General features: G+C 41.5%; 1 protein-coding gene across 2 annotated transcripts in view; it reads right to left on the bottom strand.

The window, feature by feature from the left end:
• Positions 1–4,791: 4,791 nt before the first annotated feature.
• RAPGEF5 (Rap guanine nucleotide exchange factor 5) overlaps positions 4,792–26,421 on the bottom strand; it is a 163,636-nt gene continuing 142,006 nt past the window's right edge. For both annotated transcript variants that reach the window (XM_049799001.1, XM_049799002.1), the window contains 7 exons: positions 25,267–25,445; positions 21,850–21,940; positions 19,121–19,171; positions 17,911–17,998; positions 14,489–14,553; positions 9,874–9,928; positions 4,792–6,487 (listed from right to left, as the gene is read on the bottom strand). In XM_049799001.1, the coding sequence (XP_049654958.1) occupies positions 6,369–6,487; positions 9,874–9,928; positions 14,489–14,553; positions 17,911–17,998; positions 19,121–19,171; positions 21,850–21,940; positions 25,267–25,445 (648 nt within the window). In that variant the 3' untranslated portion in view covers positions 4,792–6,368. The remainder of the gene's footprint in view (positions 6,488–9,873; positions 9,929–14,488; positions 14,554–17,910; positions 17,999–19,120; positions 19,172–21,849; positions 21,941–25,266; positions 25,446–26,421) is intronic.

The following is a 26,421-nucleotide window of genomic DNA, read 5'->3' as shown; positions in this document are numbered from 1 at the left end:
ATTTTCCTGCCAAAAAGGGTAAAGGAAGTTTGGTTTCCCAACCAAATTTTCTTCTAAACTATGCTGATTCACTATTTCTTAGCATCCCCAGGACTGCTCTGACTCCTTACTACAGAGATGAGAGCTGAAACCTTATGGAGCAAAACTAATGACACTGGGACCATAAAGAGCACTAAAGCCAGTCCACAAAGATCTCTTGTTAGGAAACAGTCCTACTTACGCACAAACCCAGCACTCTCCACCCCTCTCTGCAAAGTAACAACTTCAACAGCCAAATATCCAGGTGTAATCAATCAGACCAATGGAGAGAATACAAAGGAAGAGCTTCTCTCTCACCTGCTGGGTTTATGTGACCTCCTGAATAGCTCTTCTCTTTCCTGACACCGAAATGAGTTTTTTCCTGGGTTTTAACTGCCTGGTTTCTCTAGGATTGTTGTGATTTTCTCTAATGGGGAGGTAAGGACAAGGATTGCCTCTACCCTGAGGATTCCCCCTGGGGAAGTAGGACCTGGAAAGGGTCAGCAGCACCCTTCAGAGCAATGGAAGCTTTCCAAAGCTTTCAAGTTTATGCCCCTTTCCTTCCTCCCATGGTCTGCCTGGGATGGGAAGGGGTTGGAAAAAACCCATGCTGCAGCCCAGCTAGTTCCCCAAATGCAGGGATTTGCAAAGATCTTGGTGCCTCTGCAAGCAAGTGCCAGTACAGACCTCCTGGGATGACAATCAGCTGCAACTGCTTACTACTGCAATGGGCAGTAAAAATTAAAATTGTGCAGACTGTATCATTGCCATTCTTTGGCCTCTTAAAGGCTCTAAGATTGGGCTGCTGCTCAAGCTCACTTTTGCTAGGCTTTCTGGACCTTTACAAGGGTCTTATGAAATCCACTGACCTTCTTCCAGATGAGAGGGAAAACAGGAGAATGCTTCTCTCTTTGCTTCAAAAATTGTTCATTTGGCCCACCTTTGCAGACCTCCTCAGTTCTCCAGATTTTTTAACTACACTGCACAATTCTTCTAACTCTGATACAAGTATTTCACAGTATTATTGTAACCGTGCACATAGTATGCCGTCATACAGCTCTCCAGTGTGATATGGTGGTCATTGTTGGTGCAGAGGTAGACAGCTCTTAGAACCAGAGGAAGACTTACCTTCGTTGGGTTTTGCTGTGCAACTCAGCTGCCACCCCCACGGCAGAAAAGAGTACGACTCCAGGGCAGATGTTCTGTGTGGCATGAAAGCCTGCTGGGATGTGAAACACAGCAAATATTCAGGAGGTTTGTTTTCCAGGCTGAGTGGTTTTTATCCATCACCCCTACATAGGGTAGAGCAGTTGTCTCCATGCAGGTTAGTCCCATGCTGGCCCCAGAGCAAACTGCTCCCACCTGCTGCCTCTCGCCTTCACCCAGCTCCCACAGGAACAGCTCATCACAGGCCTCTCTAACCAGTTAAAATCCATGGAGCCCATTGAGCAGCTTAAATTGCAGGTCTTTGCCAGTAAAGCTTCTTTTGATTCACAGGAATAGAGGAGCCCTTGCCTGAGTAGTTCAGCAAGATGGTCTGAAGGGACAACATCTGGAGTGCAGCAGCCTCTTCTCGTGGCTCTTCTAGCCATAAGGCAGCTATCCTTAGCTCTATACCTTCCCATTTGCAAATCATCTTAAAGGTATCGTCACTCTAGCCTCTTGTGACAACCTCCCAGCAGGGCTGATGAATGGAAGGAGAGCCTTTCAGTGCAAAGTTAGCTGCTTGTATGGAGCAACATGTGGCTTGAAGAAATCCAGCTAACTGGAACAGGTTAGGAGATATTCCCCAGGTCTCCTTCTGGGCTACACTGTGGGGAGCAATGATCTTTAATGAAGGGACAGTGATGAACAGCTGGGAACATAAATTCTTCAGCTTGTACAGCTGGATCTGGAAAAGGATGTCTGGCTATAAAGTATCTTTAAACATCATTATAGAGCCATGCCAACAATTTGGGCTTGTACTGTTTTAATTATTCCAGTTAAAATTCTCCCTACCTGTATATTAATACTGCCACAAACACTTCGTAGGTCAGGCTTAAGACTACTTAAGGTGCAGGCACTTAGAGGATTAAGTACTGCCTATTTGTAAAGCACTTTCAACAGACATCACGCTGTAAGTACCAAGTGCTATTTCTGTGTGAAATAGCCAGGTTTGGCTTAGCGGTTCCCAGGGTTTGCAAGTGGCAAGACAGGACAAGCCTCAGTGGCATTACAGATCGCTCGCAGCCCATCATGGGTTCTGCCTTCCCCACTGCAGACCAGCTGAGAGGACGGAGAGGAAACTGCACCAGCAGAGATGCCCGATGACAGGGAAAAGCATTTGCTGTCCTCAGTAAGAGGATCAAGTGCCGATAAGCAGACTCCAGAGGATATGAAGATAGATTTACTCCCCCCCTCTCCCACAGGGATTTCTCATGGTTGCTCCAGGCTCCTCTTAGACCGTGCTGTGATGATAAGGCACAGCTGAGGCCCCATTAACCTCATCCCTGCTTCTGAAACGCTGGTACCAGCAAGTCCCACCAACCAGAGATGGACGAGCAGCTCTGAACAGGGTCAGGCTCCTGACCCTCTACGCGGGTCTGCATCCACCTCGCAAGCGCAGTGAGGGTTTGTGGAACTGAATGATTGGAAGTAAAATATTCCGGTTAGGAACAATAAGTATGTGTGATAGGCATGAAGGCACAGAACCCAGACTTCATTAAGGTAGTTTTTATATTTTTAAAAGCAATATTAAAAAACACTGGAAAAAGCAAGATAAATGTAACAGTTGCTTCTACAAGTTTTAACCTTGTATTGCTTGGCCATTTTGACATATAAATTATTGCTTACTAGCTCTCATAAATACACGACACATAATATGTACAGAGGCAGACAAGCATGAAATATGAAAAGGAAAACATTGGCAACATTGATTCTGGTAAATCTGATTATTTCATACATACCAGGTCTCATAACGGTGGATAACTACTAGCTGTAGTCCCTGAGAAGTTAGGTAAATACCTTGATTTGGGGTTTTCTATTTTATTACTTTTAATGCAAGCTGACAGCATTATGGCACTCGGAGAGAATGAACAGGCAGGTGTTCTTACCTCAGCTCATTGACTTCATCCCAGTATTTAATAGTGTATAAGATGACAATAAATAGGCTATGCAAATAAATATTACTCTGCTAAAATGTTTAGTATTTACATCTTTCTTTGTAACTTTACAGCAGCACATCATATTATTTCTGATAACGCCTTTTTTTTTTTGCCACTGTCATGCAAATGCAATTTACTTCTATCTGAGATGGGGCTAGAATCAAAAAGCTGTGTCATAGAAACATCTAAATTGGATGCAACAAAAATCCCACATCAGAGGTATAAAGTGACCCAGCTTTTTTCCTTTGTTCTAATTACTTCTCCTAGCTACTAAAGAAAATATGCAGAGTATTTAAACCAATTGTGATAAACTGAACTTACAAGATTCATGGATTTTATCCTATGTAACATAATTGCACTATTGAAGGATTTTAAAAAAAAAAAAAAGTCACACAATATCACCAGTGTTGGACCCCGGTAGAGGCTGTATAGTGTCCTGCTTTCCTTTTCACAGGGTTTACTTCTCCTCCCAACCACCACACCTCAAACTGCTTGCCAGTGTGCAGCCTAGCTCTGCAATACTTCACCTACTGAACAAAGACTCTTAAGGGCCTTTTTTTAATTAGACTTACTAGCTACAGATTTGGGTTATTTGCCTTTCCTTTATGGTAACAGTTATAAGGTCTATATTTTCAATGTGAAATTGATGCACCCACCTTGGCCCCTCAGACCAGAAATTTATATCCAAGTTATGCAGACCACTATGAAAGCTAGTTTGCAAAGTTTTAAACAGTAGTCTAATTAACCACAACACAGCTAATGAGGTTAATGCTGGCTATGTGCCTTCAAACTGATTTTAAGCAAGCTACAAAGGGTAGGCAACACCTCATTTAGTATAAGGTCACAGCAGAGCAGATAGCCAATACCTCAGCTGGCTTGAAGCCTACTGGTACAAGTTAACCCATCCATTACCTTCAACCATTTTGAATGGGCGGAGTGAGGAGCCTTCAAGGTGGCTCTAGCATGCTTTCGAATCAAAGCCTGAGCAGAGTCATCTTTCTTCTTTTTTTTTTTTCTTTCTTTCTTTCTTTTTTTCCCTTCTTTCATTTCCTTATCTTTTATTCTTCTCTGGCACCACTGCTGCTTCATCAGCAGTAACTACCAAAACTATCACAGAGCCAAATGCAGTGAACTGAGAAACAGCCTTACTTTCTCACCCTGAATACCTTCTAATGCTCCCTCTCCCACGGATTTCAACAGAACAACTTGTGGACTAGAGTGCTACACCACATGAGCTAAAAAGCATGCAGGCCGGTCTACATACAGGCTCCTAAAAATAATGCCACAGTAAAAAAAAGATTTCACAAGGGGGAGCTCAAAACCCAGCAAACCACCCAGGTAGTGCAGCTAGGGTGGGAATTCAGGGAGTGGTGTAGCCCGGCGAAGAACTGCAATAACACAAGCAGCAAATTGTATCTGGTTTGTGTTCTTACACTGCAGAAAGGAGCCCGTCGCAGCCAGTATCCTCATCTGAACAGTTTTGGTCTGTTTGCACAAAAGAGTTATTTACAATATGTGCAGTCACATCTACAGAAGAACATAGGAAATTTTTACTCCATGGCCAGCAAGAGTTTATTTTTTTTCTTTTTACTGGGTAAAAAGAATATTTTTTTTTTTCAAAAAAAAAAAAAAAAAAAAAAAAAAAAAAAATCATATAGTATTTGATAATAACAAAGTACAAGCAAATACATTTCTGAAACATCTGTTTCCTTTACAATAGATCTATACAATATTTCACAGATGGGAAAACCAAATGCATTCTACAGATTCCCCCACAGACTACTTGTTAAAGCTGCTTTTTTTAATCCCTTTAAACCAGAGATAACACAATGATGAAGAGCATGCTACTTCAGTATTCCCACAATTCAGTAAAGGAGCGTTTTCTTGGAAATCTTCCTCATGTGGAAAACATACAATAGAGATGGGCGAGCAATGCAATGTATCCTCCCTACTCTGTAAAGGGACTGTAACTGTGAGTCAGTGTACAAACACATGGCAGACAGAGTAGCACACTGCACATTGCCTATGGCATTCACTAGATTATTTCAGGGCAAGTTCTTAGCACTGAAAATCAGAGCTACAGTGAGGTGGTGCTTAGGTGTAGGTCAACTGTAGACAAGACTTTAGAAATGCTGCCTCAGTATGTGCCCAGAAGTAGTACTTTTAGCTACACGAAAAATGGCTAGGGGAGGGGTGTGAGAGGGGCAGAAGCAGTAAAGGGACTCCGATACCAAGAGCCCAGTGCGTATGCAGGTAATTACACTGGTACCCTGTAAGGTGTACCCTTTTGTTCTTTAAAAACTAGAAATGTGTGCAAGTTAGGTGGAATTTTACCTGCTGAAAAGAGTAGTTCCAGGAGGCGAGTTAGGAATGTAGGTGATCTAGGCATTGCCTCAAAATAGACACCAAGGAGGTTGTAATCCAAGCAGAAAACAAAGCTCCTGCTATAATAATTTATAACATGTTAACTGCAGGAGCTGGTACTGTATCTGAGATAACTGAAAAGGAAGAAATTAACATGTTTTCAGTGTACAAACAATTGTGTCCGTAAACTGCAACCAAAGTGGATTGGCTCTTACAGTGTGTTTTAGAAAGCAGATTCTTAAGGGGCCATAACAGTGTTTGCTGCTGACCTCCACATCACGATGCACTCTTGAGTTTCATCTGGTGCGCTGTCTCTTTATGCTCCATTCTTGGTTGTCCACACTTATCTCAAATAAGATGCTCCAGTAGACTCAGGGGAGCTGCACAGATTGCACAGTATTTTTTGGCAAAAATACTTTGGCAGCCTTGAATCAGTGAGGTACGTACTGCGGTGAGCCGAGAATCAAGCCCCTTGCGGCACGTTGCTTGCTGAAATGTTTTGCTGCTGCGACACGACCATTTCTTTCATTCTAATACTGCCAGAATCTGCATTGAAAGCTACACTGGACCAAACAATATTTTCACAGAAACCAGGCTCCTGAGCTCAAAGGACGCTGCTCCGCTCCCTCCCGACCTGGTGACCAGTGGGGATGGCACCAAGCTTGCCCTGCAACTCTGTGAGCAGCTCCTTTGCTGGCTCTTGCCTGATTTTCCTGCGCATGTTGTGTGAGCTACTGATAAAACTCAGTAAACCGTTCTTATATAGGGAAGCAACATGCTTGGCATAAACATTCACTTAATTCAAAGTGCTGCAGTTACAAGGTTATATGAAGCTGTGTACGCTCACACTCGCGGCTCTATCCTGTGAGAAAGCTCAAACAGAGCCTGCTGGTTGTCGATGACATGCAGGTGATGGACGTATGGCTTCAGCTCATGGTGCTCTTTCGAAGGAACTTCATTGCCTGCAAGACAAGAAACAGGGCACGGATCAGAAAGCCAGGCCGTGCCTGCTTCCCCGTCCTGTGCGTTACAAAGTCCCTGGCATGCCAACCTGTCAGGTGCTAGACAGTCACAAGGAAGACGGCCAGTGATCCGAAGGACTTGCTGTTTAAGTGCAATGCGTGAGGTAACAGCTAGATGCAGAAGAGGGGAGAAGAAAGAAAGAAGTAGGCAATGCTGGGCAGCCAGCGTGCACAGAGGGACAAGTGTCAGCAAGAAGCTGGCTCTTCCCAAGTGGAAGATTTATTCCTGCTGGCAGTTCAGCCCGACCCCTGCAAGGGTGGTCCAAAGTTCCCTTTGTGCCGCTCTGGCAGTACATTGGGACCTTCAGCGGGGGTGGGCGCCTGAGCCCGTAACTTTTAAACAACCTTAACGAAAGTACACAAGGCAGCAGGCCCCAGATAATTTCCTTCAGCGCAGGTGAAAGGTGACGGCGCAGCAGACAGATACAAAAGCTCTTCAAAGCTGCTCTGACAGGCCCCCATGTTTTGATCTGTTATGCTTTTGATTTCTGATCTAGTAACAGAGACAAGAGTCATGCTGTCATTTCATGGGAGTTTATACGGCAAGAGGAATTAGCTGTGTAACAGACAAATTGAAGGGTGGCTTGAATAGCAGATATTTTCTGTTACAAGCTTTATGCCTGACGTTGGCTTGTGGGAACTTGCCGCCTGTGAAACCCTCCAGCATGGCTGGTGACCAGCAGAAGTGGAAAAGGGAAAGCTAAGCCCACGGCCGCAAGACCCATCAAGACAGGCAGAGAAAGCAACGAGATACGTTTCCCACACGTTGCTGACTGCTGACAAACGAGCAAAGGTTGGAGAGCTCCGTTCTAGTCCATGTCCTCAAGGAATTTTTAATAACATTACCATAAATTAAAAAAAGAATACCCCTCAAAATTCCCCAAACCAATCAGCTTAACTCGCATGCTCCCTCCCTCTCCTTTGTTTCACTATCATCCTTTTCTCCACGCTCTCCAGCTACATGAGAAGCTTTCCAGGAACCAGCCATCCCACTTGTTTCTAAAGAGCGCTGTATGATGCTGTGTAGGTAACGTGGGATGTCAATGCAGCCAGTTCTGCATGCAGCTGCTAACAGGGTTCCGGGGGCAGCTATTTTTGGGAGCCATTTCCTAGCAGCTATCTGACTTGAGAAATGTGGGAGAGAACAGGACAAAGTGATAAATTTGTGTCGGGATACAGAGATGACCTTTTTGTTCTGAGGGAATAGGATCCCAGCAGCTGTGCTGAGCGTAATGAAAAACATTTGTATTTCTCATTAACACCTGAAATGACAAAAGCTTGAATTATGTTATTTTTTCAGGCTGCTTTGCCTGGTTTTGGAAATGTTTGTTTCCAGGATTTGTTTTCAGGATTTAGGATATAAAAGTATTATTTCCATTAAAAAGGCATTTCAGTCTTACTTGGAACCTAACCAGTTTCTAACCCAGAAAGACTTTGGCCTGCAAGCTTAATATACATGATACAGTTCATAAACAGTAATAATATTCCTTGCTTAGTTTTGTTTGAATTCTTTCCTACAGTGAGATGCCTGCTGCTCTTAGGCCAATCTGGGAATTGATGCAGTAGAAAGATTCACATTCCTGAGAGCAAAATAAGCCCACTAGAAAAGGAAACTGTCCATAAAGTCTCAATAAATATTCAGTGAATTCATTTCATGCCTAAACGAATTTAAGGAAAAAAAAAAAAGTGCCTACAGGGATGTCTGTATAAGCTGCTTTTTAAATGCCAGCTTCACAATAAATCAAGTCTGTGGTAAAATAAAATAACAATCAGGTACTTCAAACTACCAGATTATATGATAAATCACAGGTATTAACCTTGGATTTATGTTGCAACACTTACAAAACCACTTGGAAAAAAAAAAGGCAAAAACAAGATGAAAGATTTGCAGAGAAGCTGCAAAAAAATTTCACATCATTAAAAGGAACCAATGCTACATTTTGTAATACCAAGTAAGAGCCTTTCTAATTTACAGAGGCACAGTTTGGATTAATCAATATTTCCTTCGGTATCTGGTTTAACAGAATAAAACCAAAAGGCACGTCCTTCTCCCTCTTCCCCCCTCCCTCTCTTACGTATAACTTTCTCAAAATAACACAGGAACCATAATACTGAGCAGCCTTTGTGTAAAAAAAAGACTGTACATACACATGGTAATTCTATAGAACAAATGTTCAGCAAAGCTCTTAACACTACCTATCATTCTCCAAGGTACATGTATTTATACATAAAATTATTATTATTATTCTTTTTGTAGGAGTCCATGCTGACAGCTGCTGAATATTCAGCTGAAAAAAACCAACTCCAAAACTCTTTTTTTCCCCAAGGCTGCAGCACAATTCTGAACTTCTCTTTGGAAAACAGGTTTTAGTGGCCTCAATAAATGACATGTTTAGTGGGTTTGGCTTAAAAACTAACCACTTCCTAAAGTAGTGTTGTGTTTGTCCCTTTCCTGTGTTTAACCTCTCTGCAGAAAATAAGAAATGCTGAGAAGGAGAAAAACAAGGTTTCTCCTCTGTGAGCAACAGAACAGAGACCTGGGGTCTTCTGGCACAGTCCCTTAGGGTTGGATTCTCTGGTAGCTAATAAGGTGGAAACAAAAAAAAAACCCCAAAGAAGTCTTTTGTGCAGCTGAGGCACTCGTTACCGTTCCCATCAGTGTAGATCCTCCAGTGCCTAAATCAGGCAGAGCTCTGTTTGCAGACTTCCCCTAGCTGAGGTACTAATACAACCCCCTCTTTTCTACCTAGTCAACTACTTTCATGAAACCCAAAGGATCTTATTATCTTCAAGACTTCCACCATTTTGTGAAATGTCCTTAAGAACCCAAGGTAAGCAAACAATTGCTCTTGGTGAAAAGCCAACTGAAAAGCTGTGGTGATGAATACCATCTTACAGCTACTGGAAGCCAAGACAGCTGTGAATCCGTTACCAAAACACACAGACTAGTGGGAGACTGAGGTAACTCAGTTGTAGCTGGGAAAGTGAGAAACAGCAGTGTACATCAGGGGCCTCCATTATTAAGCGCAGCTGGCACAGATCTTACATGGTATTTTGAAGAGGTGATATTTTTTGCAGGAAAATAATTTACAAAAAATTTGGAAGCTGTTTCTACAAATATTTTGTGAAGTAAAACTTCATCCAACTGTGTATTTTGCTGGGTTGACCTTCCAACAATGATGCCCCTTCTTGCCAATCGGTTAAGTAATTGTCAACCACGTTTTGCTGCCGTAGTAAACCTGAGCAAGTGGAAAGAAAGCAGAAGAAAACCCCAAACCCTCAAGGCTGTACAAAGGCAAAATAAGTGGCAAATTTTGGCTACTCACCAAACTGGTTATTTCTGCAATGTCTCAATGACCGAACAGTATCTGCAATCATGTGCTGCAAAGACAAGAAATGAAACATCAGTGCAAAAATCTGAGATGGATTCTGTCATTAGAAAAGCCTGAAAAAAAATCTCCTTGCCCTACACTGTACAGCAAAAAGCAACTGTAGTAAGGTATGAAATGAAGACAGCAGGAGAGAGACTTTGTTCTTTGTCTTGGTGATAATATATGATGAAACAGTGTTAATCTAGAAGGTCCTTACTGATATCACACAGATTAAATAAGGACAACTCCCTAAGAGCCCATGGGAAGTTCTAATGAAAAATAGCCAAAGAGTTGCTTATTTTTGTTCCTGTGACTTTTATTAAACTGAAAGCCTAGAGTAGGGAAGTCCTGTGGACTGGGTGGTGCTTCTGGGTTCAACCCCCAGTTCTAGTGCATTATCCAGTACATTTGGTAGTCTGCAACCTCTTCTTCTGTCTCCGTGTGTTGTCTAATTAGACTATAAGCCCCTTTGTGGCATAGACTACACGTTAATGTATACTTGTATAATGCCTAGCACAATCAGGCACCAGTATCAGCTAGGCAGTTTTCTGCAGAACAATAACCAACACAAAAAAACCCAGCCCATAGCCTAAATGCTGCAGAGCAAGGACCCTGACATCTCTGCAGACACGTACCAAATAAGACTATACTGTAGGTATACCACTTTAAGAAAAGCAGGTGCTAAGAGGGATATTGGATGTTCACTTAGATTAAGCAGAGGAAATAAAAGGTTTAAGTTTGGTTTCTCATTCAGGCTCAGGTCTTCAATTTATGAAAACTGGAATTGTTCACTATAAATCAGTAGAGTGTGCTCATTTTCACTAGATGTCGCCCATAAAGTTCTCGAGGCATTACTTTTTTTTCTTTATTTGACTGCTTCTCTGGAAACTCTTCACCAAATCTAGGAACTAATTTAAGCAGATTGCAGTTAGCAGGAATGATATAATAGCTCATACAAACAGCTGATGCTCTTCTCACATCTCCCTCAAAAATAATCAGAGGCAGAAAGGATTAACTGTCTTGAGCAGAGTATGTTTAAGACCAGAACGATGCAGAACAGCTCATCTCTTAACGCCCTGGCAGTGGCTTACAAGGCTCCTCCATAGAGAAGCTTATCAGGAGAGCAAGTTTAATGGAAACTTCATACTCCTTTCATCAGTGAATCAAAATAATTTTTCTTGTTACCCGCTGTGTTTCATTTGCCATGAAATGATGCAATCTCTTGTGCTGATGTCCTTGCACTGATTATAATGAAGTTCTAATGAGGTGATCTAGACTTCATGATCAATAGTGGGAGTACTGGAAGAGCTACAGCTTCCATCAGTGCTGCTGCTGTGATGTTTTCCAGCTGATACCCTTTGCATTTGGCTTTTAGAAGAGAGACCGCACTATCACACATGCTGTCGTTCTTTGCTGTTTCTCCTTTGTAGTCAGTCAGCGTGGGGGTCCACCCCAAGACTGACATCTGAAGATGATGCTCTGGCAAGGGAAGAACCTCTTTGTGTAACACTCTCTTAAAGCAGAACCCCAAATCTCCTGGCTTTAGCAGCCTAATTAGGCGTTTCTGTCTAATTTCAACTCTCTTGAATCCAACTGTAACACAGAAAATCAGCCAATTCATCTGCAAAGCAAATGCTGTTTCCTGACTCTGTAAACAGGTGCTTGCATACCATTAGTGCGATGAGTAACACACATTTCTTGTGGCCTTTCAGCCTATCAGCTACCTAGGATCATTAGCACTCCTTTAACTGAGGATAGCAAAAACTCAGGCTTGGGAGTTGCACAGATATTTGGGGGTTGAGAACCTTCAGCTGCCATGTACACAGTCCTTACAGCTGAAGGCACTAGGTAACGAGGTGTTATTTAAAACAGTAATGGCCATTGACCTGTATTAAGAGTTTGCTGGAGTGTGGCTGAGATGTCATTGCTAAGATATGAGTGATGGCTGACTGGAGGAAAAAAAACTGAAGAAGCCACATTTCAGTGAAGCAGCTCAGTAAATACCATGAAAATAACTTGAGATGCAACAGTATAAGATCGTATTTTCATATATTCCTTCAGGTTTAGTTGAGGAAGTGGGTATGGTACTAAATATCGATCTAACACTATTCTAGACTAGAGTTTACCCAACATGGAGTTAAATAAACCACTGCAATCCCTTCAACTTTTGCTAAAACTAGGTAATATTCCTGAGACAAAAGATTGTTTCATTTTTTTCGCTTTGCAAATTCCCTTCTTTATATTTTGAATTAACTTTGTCTTCACTGCAATCATGTCATGTCAAATCAAGTTCAGTCACGGTACGATTGTTGAGACCATGATGGTCTAAGAATATAAAAGAAGCAGGGATTGTAGGGAAAGAGAATATCTGTTATTAAACCAACTAACATAGTTGGAAAAAAACAATGGTTCAGACTGACAAGTCGTCCTTCAGGTGAGATGTCTAATGCAGAAATGAAATATTTCAAAATACTGATCCAAATGGAGACAAGAGAAACGATTTTTGCTTTGAAATTTGTAAGTAGAAACTCAATGCGTTTATGACAGTGAGTAAGTTCCTTCCCCAAAGCAGTAATCTGCTATGGTAGAATAATTCTTTTCTTCTTTTTCTGCAACAGCAAATTTGCAGGTGAGGGTCAGTGGCTTGATCCAAACCAAGCAGGAGTCAATGTCTCTCCTAATTTTTCTCAGCAGAGGCCAGAAAGTGCTCAGCGCAGAACAGAACACTGAGGAAGATGTTCTTCCTTGGGACAAAGCCCTTATAATTAGAAAATAAACATGAACTGATGTATACATGATCATGTGTGATACATCTTGTTGGTAAGTTCATGCCCATTGACTAAATACCCAAGCATCCAAATGAACCAGGGTAATATGTGCGCTGCCTGGCTTTCCACTACAAGCATATTTAAATCTCTCCTAAGCTCCCACTTCCTAAGCTTGCACTATTGCCTGCATTCATATGTACACAGGGCTCCATGAGACAGCATGTTCCTGAGGGCGTGATCTGACTAATAATTTGGAGGAAGTGTCAGTTTGAACAACCCTCACCCCACCACCATCACCTCAGACTCTCCCCCCTGCCATTTAAAATGCCCATTATCCATTTGCATAGAAAAGGTGAAATCCTGGCTCACTGAAGTCAATTAGCAAAGCTCCCATTGCCTCTGGAGACACAATGGTGACAGAAAGGATAGGAAATCTTACCCAGCAAGCCCAGCATACATTAAATATATACATGATTAAACAACAAACAAGGTCTGGCTAAGACTGGAACAAAAATCAGATCCTACATATTCACTGGATAAATATATGGGCCAGTGGGGGGATTTTAGTAACAATTATTGCGCATCAAGGGCTAGTTTAATTTACATGTTAATTGGATGTACTTCCAAAAGGCAATGAAGAAGAACATGGTAATGAGTTTTATGCAAACACCTAAAGGTCAAACAGTTAATGGACTTGGGACAAGAAAACCTTTCATTAAATGCAAATCAGTGTTCTTGTAAACTCTCCAACAAGAAAAGGTACAGAAACCAAACAGAAAACAAAAAGAGGAGCTCAGGTTCAAAAGTCAGTCTACATCTGCTTGCAGGTTGAAAGACAATGTACATTATGATATGATGTGAAATAAGTTCAACATCTGGTTCATGAATAACTCCATGGTTGCATGTTCATTCTCAAACAAGTGTAAACACATGGACAAAATAGTTGGGAACAATTCACCAGGCACAGCCATCTGGACTAACAGTCCCATGGCACATCTAGAGCAATTGGGAAGAATATTTTGGTTTCTTCATCAAATACTCCAATCCAACAACAAAAAAAAATATCAACGTTTCTCCATTCCACCACTGTTCAGATATATGTACTGTGGCTTTCAGTGCTACAAAAATGTTATCAACAAAGAAATGAAATATGCAAATTAGAGAAATCAAACCTCTAGCACTAATACTATGCCAGTGTAGATGTCATATGATGTCTAGAGTAGATGTGACTGAAGATACAATGTCAGTAAGTGCCCTTCTACATAAAAGTTAGTCTAGTGGTATTTAGAGTCAGTTTAATTCATATTTCAGGCATTATTTTCTTCATCATCTAACCTAGATCAAAAATTTTACTTTCATTTAAGATCCATGGAATTAGCATACCAGTGGCAAATGGTAAACTAGAGAAACCTTTTCTTTAGTGCCTTGATTAAAAAAAAGAAATATAATTCAGAGAAAGCTGAAGGAGGAGAACTTGACTGAGGAGAAATAGTCCACGAGGTGGTGCAAAGTAATAGTTCTCACTATTAGTGGACTGTGTGACAATGATGCTGGCCATTACTGGCTTAGCCATTTTACACAGAAGTGAGGGAGGAAGGAATGAGAAGAGAGAGGAGCAGAGGAAAAGGGGCAGGGGTGATAGACTGTTGGCTGACTGTTTTATCCTGCTTGCTCTTTTTTACCCCTGTTTATTTCTTCCTGATTCAGTCAGAAGAAAACCTTTTAGTCTTACAAGATAAGGAAGGGAAAGGGAAGAAGAGAACATGAATCTCTGAAAAACAGGAAGGACAAAATTAGCTTACCAGCTTTTCAAAATTAACAAGGTTATCCAGAAAAGTTTTATTTCCTTCATGGATGAATGTTACGTCTGAAAAAAATAAAGGAAAAATAATTATTTTTCATGGCTTTGTTGTTTAATAGAAAGAAATAAAATTACTAAACAGCAACAAAAAGAAAAAAATAAAGAGGAAAACATCCCATTAAGGATTGACACAATACCTTATAAAAGTGGAACAAAAGCCTGATATAATGATGACACGCAGAGATTATTAGATAACAACACTATGTACACGTTGCACCAAGAGAATTTTCAAGCGGGAGCGCGGATTTCTTATTAAACCCGGTCTGTGTTACTTCTGGGGTGCGTGTCATAGAGAGGACGGCTGGGAGCAGGCGGGGGCATCCAGAGGGATGGCCGTGCACGGCATGCTTGCTCTCCGCACCCTGCAGCACCGATCCAGCCACGTTGCCCACAGCTGTGCCTGGGCTGGGCTGTACCGGTCCCTGAGCCCAGAGCTCCATGGGGGCAGAGCTACCAGACGCTGGAGTCGGCTCTGACACCCTTTTGTCTCTCTCTGTGGGACATGATGACTCTGAAGTCCTTCCCAGAGACATGGGCTACGGCAGTGGCCAGCTGGGGAGGTTAAACACAAGCCACCAAACTGAAGTTCAAAGCCTTGAAATAAGCATTATGGCTAGGAGAAAAAAAACCACTTACGCAGTGTTGTTGGAGAGAATTTGCAAAGGCAACAAAAAGGTCAGTGAAGTGAAAAGGAAGAGGTCTATACTTGGCTCCAGGAAGGGAACTGAACACAGTGTAATGAACTGAAGGGTGGGGAATATCAGGCAAAACAAAAGTTCCTCAGTTAGTTTTTCTGATGCATATTAGGACACAAAGTGAGACCTATCTCAGACATGAAGTACCAAGGACATGGATAGATTCCCTGTGGGGACTGAATGTCTGACTCCGATAGTGCATCCTCCGCGTTACTGAAAATACTAGCAGGAGATACCCCTTATCAGCTCTCTCCTGGATGCGTGGGTACCCAGGAGTACCAGGAGACAGCGCTATATTGTAATGAGATGGCACTCCGATACCCTTGCTTCTTAAAAGTCACAACTGCGTCTGCCAGCAGGCAAATGGCACACAGTGAACGGGCAACGTCTGCCTCTCAGCAGAGGTGCCAACCTCCAACACACCAGTCTAACTGCGCACCTCGGCAATTCGCCTGTGCTCATCTCTAGCGCTCCCGCTGATGCCCACTTGGTCCCCTTTGTTTTGGGGGATTTTAGGACTGGGGACCTGCAGCTGATGCTGGGGGATGCTTTGTCACACACACAGCCCCACCTTCATCCCAACCCTAGAAAGAGCCAACCTGATTTATTTCCTTTTGTTTCAAAGACTCACTCTGTGCCTGGGGGCCATTTTGTAGTTGCTTAGAATGGAAACGTTAATGGCTCCATATGCTGGTGGAAACCCAGGGCTGGGGCTGACTAGGCAGAGCTCTGCAGGAAGGGTGATGGAGCGCTCCCGTGCCCCCCGGGGGCGGCTGGGCTGGGGCCTGCCCCGGGCAGGGGGGCAGGCAGGATGGCAACCCAGCTACAGCGAGTCCAGCCAGCACTCCGGAGCAAGCGGGGCAGGCCCCGCATATGCTGGGGATGCCTCCGGCACCTCTCTGCCCCTGGGCAGGATCCTAAAAATCAGGGGGAAAGTTGGGAGCGGGCCCTCTACACCTCCTCTGCTGGGCTGCTTGGGCGGACCCAGGGAAAGGGACAAGGAAAGGACAGGGCTTCAGGACACGGGGATTACTTGTCTCTGTATCAGTGCAGTTAAGAACTGTCTGTCACTTCTAAAGAAAAAACTTATACCGGAAGCAGCAATTTCCAGACAGCTTTTTAAGTCCATGACAGCGACGTGTATATCTCTGAGGGTGGAAGGAACAGAAATTTGCTTTGCAGCCAACAACTAAGAGTCCAGATAAGTTCAGTGGAGCAGAAAATTGCATCTGAGCTAGGCTGTAAGGGTACATCACAGTATTTTATTACATATTTGAAAAATCTACCTGATTTTCAAAAGCTGTGTCTGGGTGCTGTAACAGAGCTCCACATTTAAATTTAATTAACTTCAAAAGGACACTCAAGTTATTTTTCTTAACTAAAGAAAGGTTATTAATGAATTTCATTTTTTTACTTGCAACTACTTTTTTTCCTCTTGTGTTGAAATACAGTAATTCGTTGAGTTACTAACGATTTCTGTGCTATCCATGCTTATTTTATTGGTGCTGGAAATAACATTAATACAAACATGCTTGACATGGAATAAAGTCCTACGCACCGTGCAATACTTTGGGAATTACCAACCTTGGCAACATCTCCTTATGGATCACGATATTGAAGAAAATTACTGTATTAATTTGCAAAGTCTCCTCGCTATCTCCAATGCATTTGAGACATGAATGCTGCTTACGTGCGTGTTCTTATATAACCATAGTGTAGTGCTGCTTCAACATCATTGCTACAAGTTACTTGTTTATGTCTGCTGCCTTTGTTTGCAGGCAAGACATACTCAAGAACAGTTAAAAAATATTGATTTTGAAGCCTTGATAATTGTATCCATCTGAATTAATGCAAACTCCTTTGATGTGTGCAAAGAGGGGAAGTGCCTGATGGCTCCTGAACCCTCACCGACTGATCTGGAGGACTGCCTTCAAACATTTTAAACTTGCAGCAGCAGCAGGTTGGAATAAACAGCCTGAAGAGAACACTTTTGGAATACAGGAATAATCAAATGAATTTGCCATGTTCAAACACAAGGCAGTTAATAATTAAGGACTCCAAGACAACGGAATATTTGAAATACCTGCCACTTAATTAGCTGCCCAGGTCACTGCGTTAAGCAAGTAGTTGTATTTTATTTTAATAGATTTTTTTAAAAAATAGTTATTTTAATAGTAAGATTTTATTTCTCTCCTTCAGACCCGTAAGAGACTTGCGGATCCCCTCCTCCCAGGGCAGACAGGCAGGTTCTGCCTTCAGGGTGTCGCCAGGCAGGTTCACCCCGGCGAGGCAGGGCAAGCACCTCAGACCAGCATCTCAGACCAGCAGCGTGACCGAGGCCGCTGGTGCGGCTGCCCCCAGTGCAGCTGGGCGGACGCGTTCAGGGGCTTGCAAGGTCTCGTTTCTTCACCGAAGAGGATGTGGCCAAAGCAACCGTACACTGCTCTACCGGCGCCTGATGGGCAGGTACTGAAGTTTGAAAGCCTGTGTGAAAATTGCCGTCTGCTCCTGCCTTAAAAGGCAGCTGTTCATTATCCAGACCAAGCGCTGCCTTGTAGATACCACTACATCTGCCACACACATACCATAAGGCCACCTGAAGGAAAAATCACCTTACACTTATTTTAATTAACCACAATGAAGAAGAGCAGCCAAGCTTTAACGTTACCTTTCAGAAGTAAGGGCATGAAGGGGATTTTCGGAGATTTCATTTTCTTGAATGCATCTCTGTAAGCTTTGTGATTCAGAGAAGGGTCCTACAAAACCATTTGGGTAATAGAGAGAAAAATCAATAGGCTATAAAAAGAGCAATTCTAAATCCATTACGGGCTTATGATCTGAACATGATTTAGATATAAAAGGTTTCTTCGGGAAACAAGGCAGATAAAGGTTTTCTAAGCTAGGTGACTTACTAAACTGAATAGGAAACATAAACAGTGAAAGGAACAAAAGCAATTACGTTCCTCTAGATGAGGCGGTGCTAAAATGGGACTAAGCTGCAGAATAGATTCACTGGGACTACTCTGTGATTTCCCCACAAATTTCTATTAGCAAAATCTCTTCAGCTTACTATCTAGCACAAAATGTATCTCAGAATGCATTGCTGATTAATTTCTTCTTAAAAAAAACCCCAAACAACACCACACCAAACAACAATAAAAAATCCTAACAAAAACTGCTCTCAGATCGATGGAGCATATTGGACATTTTCAAAGAAAATAAGAGAGTATGTTTCAGTGGTGTTATGTAAGTAATTAAAGAAGTAACCTCAATTTCCCATATAAACGAACATTTTTGTACACCAGCTCACACACAATCTTGAAAACACATGAATTTATAAAGGACTCTAAGTACAGAAGCATGACAGCCATTAAAGGCTGGATCCCATGTTCCCTGCGCCAGGCAGTGATCTCACCACGCACCCACTTCCATGACAGCCAGAGGAAACACTTGTTTATTCAGCTTTGATAATGGTGACAAAGACCCTTAGCCTCGGATTTTGTTGGTGTGTGGTTGTTTTGGTTTTTTTCTTTTTTAAACTTCAGCTGTCCTCCTTTTCTCTTGATCCGCATCATGTTGCGTCGGATAAAGGCTGATTAACCACCAGAGCAAAAGAACAGTTTCTAAATCGATGCTGGGGAACGGACACTACATTCACCTCTCTCTGCCCTTCCTCCAGCTGTCAGGAATACAGCCTTTTTCCTTTTTGTGTTTGGAGACCACCTCTGAGCTCTGGAGAGCTGCGTGGCCTTTGGCAAATCACAGATCTGACATGACAAGTTCCAGCTCCAGACAATAACAGGCAGCCTCCAAATAAATTAGGAAGAAGGAAGGCAGGTAGACAAGCAATGCTGTTCTGCTGTCAACACCATACTTACCGTCAAACTTTCAAGTTCAGTGAAAAGTTTCTTGAACTTCCCAGGTATTTTCTGAATTGGGAAAACAGAGGAGAAAAAAAACCAGGAAAGTTGATTTAGGCAGAAAAATGTTGAGGCATTTTTTCCCATGAGACTGCCGTGGGTGAAGTGCCTGCTGAAAGTACCAACAGGCAGTTAACCTCCACTCCTCAGCTCCAAGAGCCCTAATTATAGACCACGTTCAGTGCAATGCCAGTGAGGCATCAGACCCTGCAGCCTTGCCTCGGGGACCTGCATCCTTCTTTTATGGAAACTGCTTGTTAGCAGATGTTTCTATTTTTCTTCCCTAGCTTCCATGCCTGCTGCATTTATGTTAATATCCATATCAAGTTAGAAGCAGTAACACAGGCCAAGAATTCAGATACTGTGATCACATCCAGGTTTAATCATTTGTTGTAATCATTTTTCCCCCAAAACATGGGTTCGAGAAATTAACAGGCATCACGCTTAGTGCTGTTTGATACACCACCCTCAGTGCTGACCAGTGTTACTACTGGCACATAGTGGTGGCAGAGAAAGATTATCTTTCCTTAACAAACGATTATTCCATCTCTGGTATCTCATCCTAATCCCACAGGGAGGTGCACAAAGCACCTTAGAAAGGAGCCCAAGCACAAACTACCTTCTTGCTCCACATGCTACACCTGCTCTGCTCCACAAGCATCCGCTTCCTTTACCTCTAAGATGCTTTAATGTATTCACCTCATAATACTCAAAGCAATACTTCTACAGTTTGAATTTTGCTGCTGATATTTCAGACTTGAAGAATGGTGTGTGGACCTTAAAGCCTGTCTATTTTTTCAAACCATACCAGTTCGTCTAGTAAAAGATATCCCCTCTTAGTACAAATCCTGTCTTGTCTTTGTCCTTAGACCCTGACAGCCACAATGACTGTACCAAGAAAAAAGAGATTTAGAACAATTAAGATTAAGTGGATGTGCTGTACGATTAAAATGCTAAAATAACTGAACATGGAATTGCAATTCCACATTTTTAATATCTTCAATCAGGGAAAGTTAGGCTCATTAAAACACTGCATACTGTAGAAAAAAGTAGAATATGCTTGAGAGCGTACTACTTGTTTAAGAATTCAAGTGCAGAGCCAATATAATTTAGCGTCTAAATGGTTGCTTAAATTTAGGTGGCTTCATTTACATGTGTAAGTAATTATAATTAATTTATAAACATTGCTCTACTTTCTAGAAGTTACATTACTAATGCAAATAACCTTCTGCTTTTGAAATTTCCAGTGCAGTAAAGTTTTACAAATAAAAAAAAAAAAAAAGCATATGACTTCATAAATATTTTACACACAGAAACGTGACATATTTACAATGATACATTTGCAGATGAACTCCTTGTTCTGACAAGCAATATATTCTGCTCCTCCTGAGGGAAGTCCACCAGCAGTGCACGATCTCTAGAGGTCTCACCACACGGCAGACTTCTGCGTGTTTCTGTGCGGGAGAGGTCTACACCATTGCCACCAGGTGCCTTTGATACAATGCTTAGTCCCTTCCACTCTCCTACCAAAGCCCAGAGAAAGGAGTGAAGGCAACCTGTAAGAGCAGGCAAGGGCTAATGTTCCCTAGAGGGGCATTTTAGAAATAGGAGAGACAAGGGGTTTGTGTATCATCATCCTCAGGTACGTACTTTTCTCTAAAATTTTTGCTTGACTTGTTATTTAAAGTTAGCTCCTCCTTGCCTATCTGAGTCTCTGTAAACTGCTCTCTGCAGAAGCAGTCACTGCCCTTGCTTCTCTGACATATGCACTGATGTTTCCATATGCATGATTTCAGCTAAGGGGGAAGACTTTGCTTTCTCTGAACAGCATTAGATAGGTTTGTAAGTCTCCGATGGCCGTTTGGTTTCAGCTAGTGGTGCTCAAGAGTATCTCCAAGGCAGGAGATCACAGCTGTCACTTTGTATTACAGATATTTTTTGAGTACTGCACACTTGTGGTGTTGGTGGCATGGGGGAGGGATAAGGCTTCACCCCACCACACTAAATTACTCCTTCCCCAATTTTTGGTTCATCAACGGATATAGTAAGCTTGCAGATACTACCACTCAATAATTTACTTGGACGGAAAAAAAATGCCGCAATATAAACAGAGATTGCAGTGGGACCCCCCTCTAAACATCCCATGCTCTGTCTAGCAACCGATAGCTTCTTTAGCAGATAATCTCTGTTCTCCAGCATGTTCCTTACTCATGGCCCATTTCCTAACTTTGTTTTTCAAGATAAGCAGCTGCAAAAGAGCTGATAAACGAGAATTAAAGAGGGTTTATTTCTACTTTGTATTTTTTTTCTTAAATGGAATTATTCCATAATAAGGTATTGCTTGTTTGGAGCCACCTTTATAAGACTTTCTGTTCTGACATCTACTTAAAATGCTAGGAAAATTTATCTGGTTTTTTATTGTTCTGGTTTTGGTTTTTTTTTTAAGAGGGTAAGATCCCCTCACTTTTTTCTTATTTAAAAGCTCTGGAAGGACACATTTAGTTTTATTTTAATAGCTGTGTATATAAGGTTTCAGGTCACAGAGAAGTTTCCTCTACCGACACTCACTCCGTGTTCGATTTCAGCATGAGAAACCAATAATTAGAAAGAAAAGGTAATTCACCAGTATACAACCTTTGTGAGAAATGGTTTTGACAGGGTCTAAAAGATACAATGATGCATCTTACCTCCCAGGTCTGAGACAGCCGGCTGACAGATGCAGTGTTGAGACCCATAACAATAGCAAAGAATGAATTCAGATTTCTTTGGGCTTTACAGCTGTGGAATAAAAATATGAACACTGTATTCTGATTTTTTTGTACTCAGAATCAGAGATAAATGGAATGCACAGGTATCCTAGGTTACTGAGTCCCATTTCAACCCTCAGCACTAACATACAATCATCTTCCACATAATGAACTCATTAAATGTCCTCTCATGACCACCTGCAGTCTACGTGATGAGGTCTCTAAGAAGTTTTTTAGCAAATGTTCCACTGTCTCATCAACCCTGTTGTTGGCAGGTTATTCTTTTCCCTTTGCTGTCAAAAGTAGTTTTCCCTTTTCAATGTTCAAGTTACTCTCAGCTGTCCTTTACCATACAGAATAATTCCTTGACCTCTATTCTGTTGTATTATAAATATTTTCATCCCCTTTTTCATCTTTTCTGTAAATTGTACATCATTGGTTCCTTCAGTTTCTCTTTGTGGTCATGGCATGCAATCTACTTTTCCATATTGTTATTATCCTTCATTGAATTCTCCGTAATTTATTTTAACTTTTCTCTCATGTTTCCTTCTTACCAAGGAGATGTAGTGAGACAGCGGGGAGGGAAGGATAAACATAATTACTGTTTTGGCTCTAAGTTCTTACACCTTTTTCCTATGCAAATATAAAACAAATATCAAATTATTTATTTGGAACACATCACACTTTGTCTTTGCCTTTAATTTGTCATCTATTATCACCCAAGGACCTGTGTCACAGTACTGTTCTTTACAATCACGCATTCATTTCTTCAGCTCAGTATTAGCATTCCCTAGCTGAATTACTTTGCATCTATCTAAATTAAATCTTATCCTACTGTTGTTTGCACATGCCACTAGACTCCTTAGATAATTCTTTTTTTTTCTATCCTCCAATGCATTTGCAATCCCTCATCATTTTTATTGTCTGAAAATCTGATTAATGTTCAATGTACATATCCCCATAAATTAGTTGCAGTTAGCACTGGTTCCAATACAGGTCCCTACGGAATTTGCTTGATACCTCTATTCTTTGACATTTTACTATATACAATCAGACCCTGCTTATTTCTAGTCCGTTAGGAAATTTGAAATCCTGAAATATGGAGTCCTTCTCAAACAAAAGGATTCCCCTTTCTCGTGCAGATTCTTGAAGACCACTATAAACATACATGTGCACGTGTGTGTGAGAGTGAGAATCCTCTTTTAAGACAATTTTAAGTATGAATTAATCCACTGCCTTCACTGGGATTTATCATCAGGGAAAAGTACATGCCAAGGCCTTAGACCAGAAACTTGCCAGCACTTGTTACAAGTTTTATAAAGCTTGCACTCCTTGCTGTGTACGATCTTGAGACGGTGTATTTCTCACTTCACTTCAGTTGTCTTTAAGTTTTATCCTAACTTTGTTGCTTAGACTGCTTTTATCATTAAAGTCAGGCAGCTCCCAAAGCTAATTCCTTCCAAAACAAGAAAGGTGTCCAGCACAGCCTGGACAAGCAGTCTACTGGATGGGCCCATTTCTCACACAGAACTGTGGAGAGAAGGTACATCTTTTCCCGTCAGCCACTGCTTGGGAAGCAAGAAGGCTGCTATTGTAATCCATTTATTCTAACCCTATGCTGACCTGTTTCTCTAACTCCTCAACATGTTAATTTCTAACAACATGCTAATTCATTTTCTCTGTCAAATCACTTGCTTTCTATTTTAGACTAGCTCATCAACAGACGCGTAGATAACTGTTTCAGAAACTCTGTCTCCCTTTTCTGTATTGACACACTTGTATAAAAGCCTTCCATCTTCTTCAGGTGTTCCTCAACAGCGAGGCACGCAAATGCTGAACATGAGAACTTTGTCCTGGTGCTTTGCCGACAAGCTGGAATTCAAGAGACAACAGATTCCTGGCCAAGCCTGGGAGCAGCGAATAGGGAGCAGCCAGAGCTGCTCACACTCCCTACCTCTCTGCCTTAGTCATAAATGAAGTATCAGGGCTGCTTGGCTTGTGCCTCATGATGAGAGTCCTGTGCTTAGCACACCATCCTTCCACCCTAATTATTCCTTTTTAATCAGCTTTTCCAGAATTTATGAGATATGATAATGTCTTCTTTCAGAAAGCTGCTTTTCCGATTAAAAAAAGATCCCAAGCAAACTACACACTCACTTATTTGTGTATCCATTATTTCACCATCTACGTAATATGATGATGCGTGCTTCCGCAGTGCACTGGGAGAGCCTGTCTACTGTTTACTGACAACTATTTAGTCTCCACAACTTTGTCTTTTCACTTAACAGAGATGGAATTAATTCAAATAGAGCAACATTTTAGTCTGGTGACAAATACATCCCTATTCATGTGGGGCAGAGATGCAACTTTTCCTGGAATGCAAATTAATGCTACTGTGGTACAAGCAAGGCACACAGATCAATCAGTTTTGACGTAATTGGACCAAACTTGGCCATTGATACGGCAGAAAATGAACTTATTACTGGATACCATACAACTTGCAAACTAAGTCAAATCACATTTATGAGTTACACTAGATTAGATTAGAAGAATTCATTTCACCAAAGGCACTGCTTCAGCAGAGAATAGTCCTTTCTATGTAAGTGCCTTGCAAATTAAATCAACCCAGTCGATGAAGGGAATAAATTACACATTTTCCATGAACACGCATATTCAAATATTGCAGAAACCAACAAGTGGAGAGAGGCAAGAAGAATGGTTGCACATATTTAAATTGCTCCTTTTCCTTGGTTACTAAAATAAGGGTGATTACAGAGGAAAGGACTCTCTGTGTACAGTATATATTTGTGTTCTGTTCCGAGGCATCAAGTAAATGCCAGCACTATTTAGTAATAGAATAGACCGTCAAATCTAATTAATGAAGACCCCCCTCCAATAAATAAAAAAAAAAGTACTCCAGAGAGGATTACATGTGGCGACAGCTTACTGCAGCTAGTTTCCTCTCTAGATGTAGGACTTTAAGATTATAACAGAGTTTTTTTGTTTCCATGTAGTCTTTGGTGAATAACTGTATTGCTGCTCAAATAGTTTTCTAATACCATCCTCAGGTTATCTCTGCTAAGAAAGGAGGCATCTGTACCATCAGGGATTTTGCAGCTGATGCTACAGATACATCGGCTAAGCTGCTGGGAAACATTTGAGCAGTATATATTTTGCCATGTCTAGTTTTGGCCAGTGTTTGCTGTTGTTATTTGTGGACTGTTTTATCTAGGTATGCTTACTACACTATTAAAACACAGGATGACAAACTGGTTTTCTTTCTTTGCTTTTGCACCTACTTCTCACCAAATAAAGCATGCAAATTCAAGGATTTTTGTTGCAACTTTAGTAACTTACTGGGCAGCAATCTTGATGAACTTTTTGACTAGCTGTACACGTTTGCAGAGCTGGCTGCAGAGGAGTATCTCGGTGGCAACCCAAAGCTGGACCTCGTTGCATCTTTGAAGCAGAAGACTAAGATTCTCAGTGTTTTCAGCACTGCCCTGTCTGCTGAACGTGAAGTATATCAGCTCTTGCTGGAAGACAATCACAATATTATTAGGGATATAAAAACAATTTAAATGTAAATGAATTATAAATTATTTAGAAGTATGTTTTTGAAACAAGACCTGGTTACAAATGGTTATTTTTTCATTCTCCATGAGCCAACCACAAATGATTCAGGGTCCAGGTTTGGCTTAGGAAACTCTAGAGGCTTATTAGAGTAGGCAGGTGGACTGCAAGTCCTGCAAGTCATGCTTTTATTGTCGGATTTCCTGCAGTTCCTGTTCTGGCTACAGCCAGGTATAGGACATAAACAATCTGTCTCTCTGTATTTCATCAATTCTGTTCCAGTATAAAAAAGCAACCATATCAGACCATTGCAGAATCTGAAAAATTTCCATTCAAACTTCTTCCTAAAAATAGACAAGTTTTCATCAGCAGACGTGTGGGTCTTAATTTCTGTGAAAAAACAAAACCACTTGACCACCTCTAGATTTAAAGTCTCTAACCTGAATAAAAGAACCTGAAATGAAAGATCAAGGAAAGCATCTGATGAGAAGCAAGGGAATTTCCCATTCATTCTTCTCAGAAAGCCAACATGCTTTTCAGTGAATGAGATTTTCAAGTGACATTTTGTAGTGTTAACTGTGTATTTTACTCAGCAGCAAACACCAGAACCTATCAAAGTCACTGAAACAACCCAGTGGGCACTGAAGTGGGCCATTATCCCATTTTGTGAAGCCTGCCCAGTAATTTTTATCTCACTGAAGCATAGCAAGAACAGTGATGCGACCATCTAAATTGCTGAAACTGTGAATTCTTTTGTGGTTAAAGTGATATCAAGGACACCTATTTGTGGAGTCCTATATTTACAGAACATTATCAAATGCAAAGGACAATTTGCATATATAACTTACTCACACAGACAGTTTTTAGAGAATAATCATGCTCTTCTACTCTCTCGAGGCAAATCTCAATATAACCCACCACGTATACAGGGAACATATG

The sequence above is a fragment of the Accipiter gentilis genome, chromosome 4 (genome assembly GCF_929443795.1).
Source record: "Accipiter gentilis chromosome 4, bAccGen1.1, whole genome shotgun sequence".
NCBI lineage: Eukaryota > Metazoa > Chordata > Aves > Accipitriformes > Accipitridae > Astur > Astur gentilis.
Note: the sequence above shows the minus strand (reverse complement) of the source record. Positions and strands in the feature narration are given on the sequence as shown.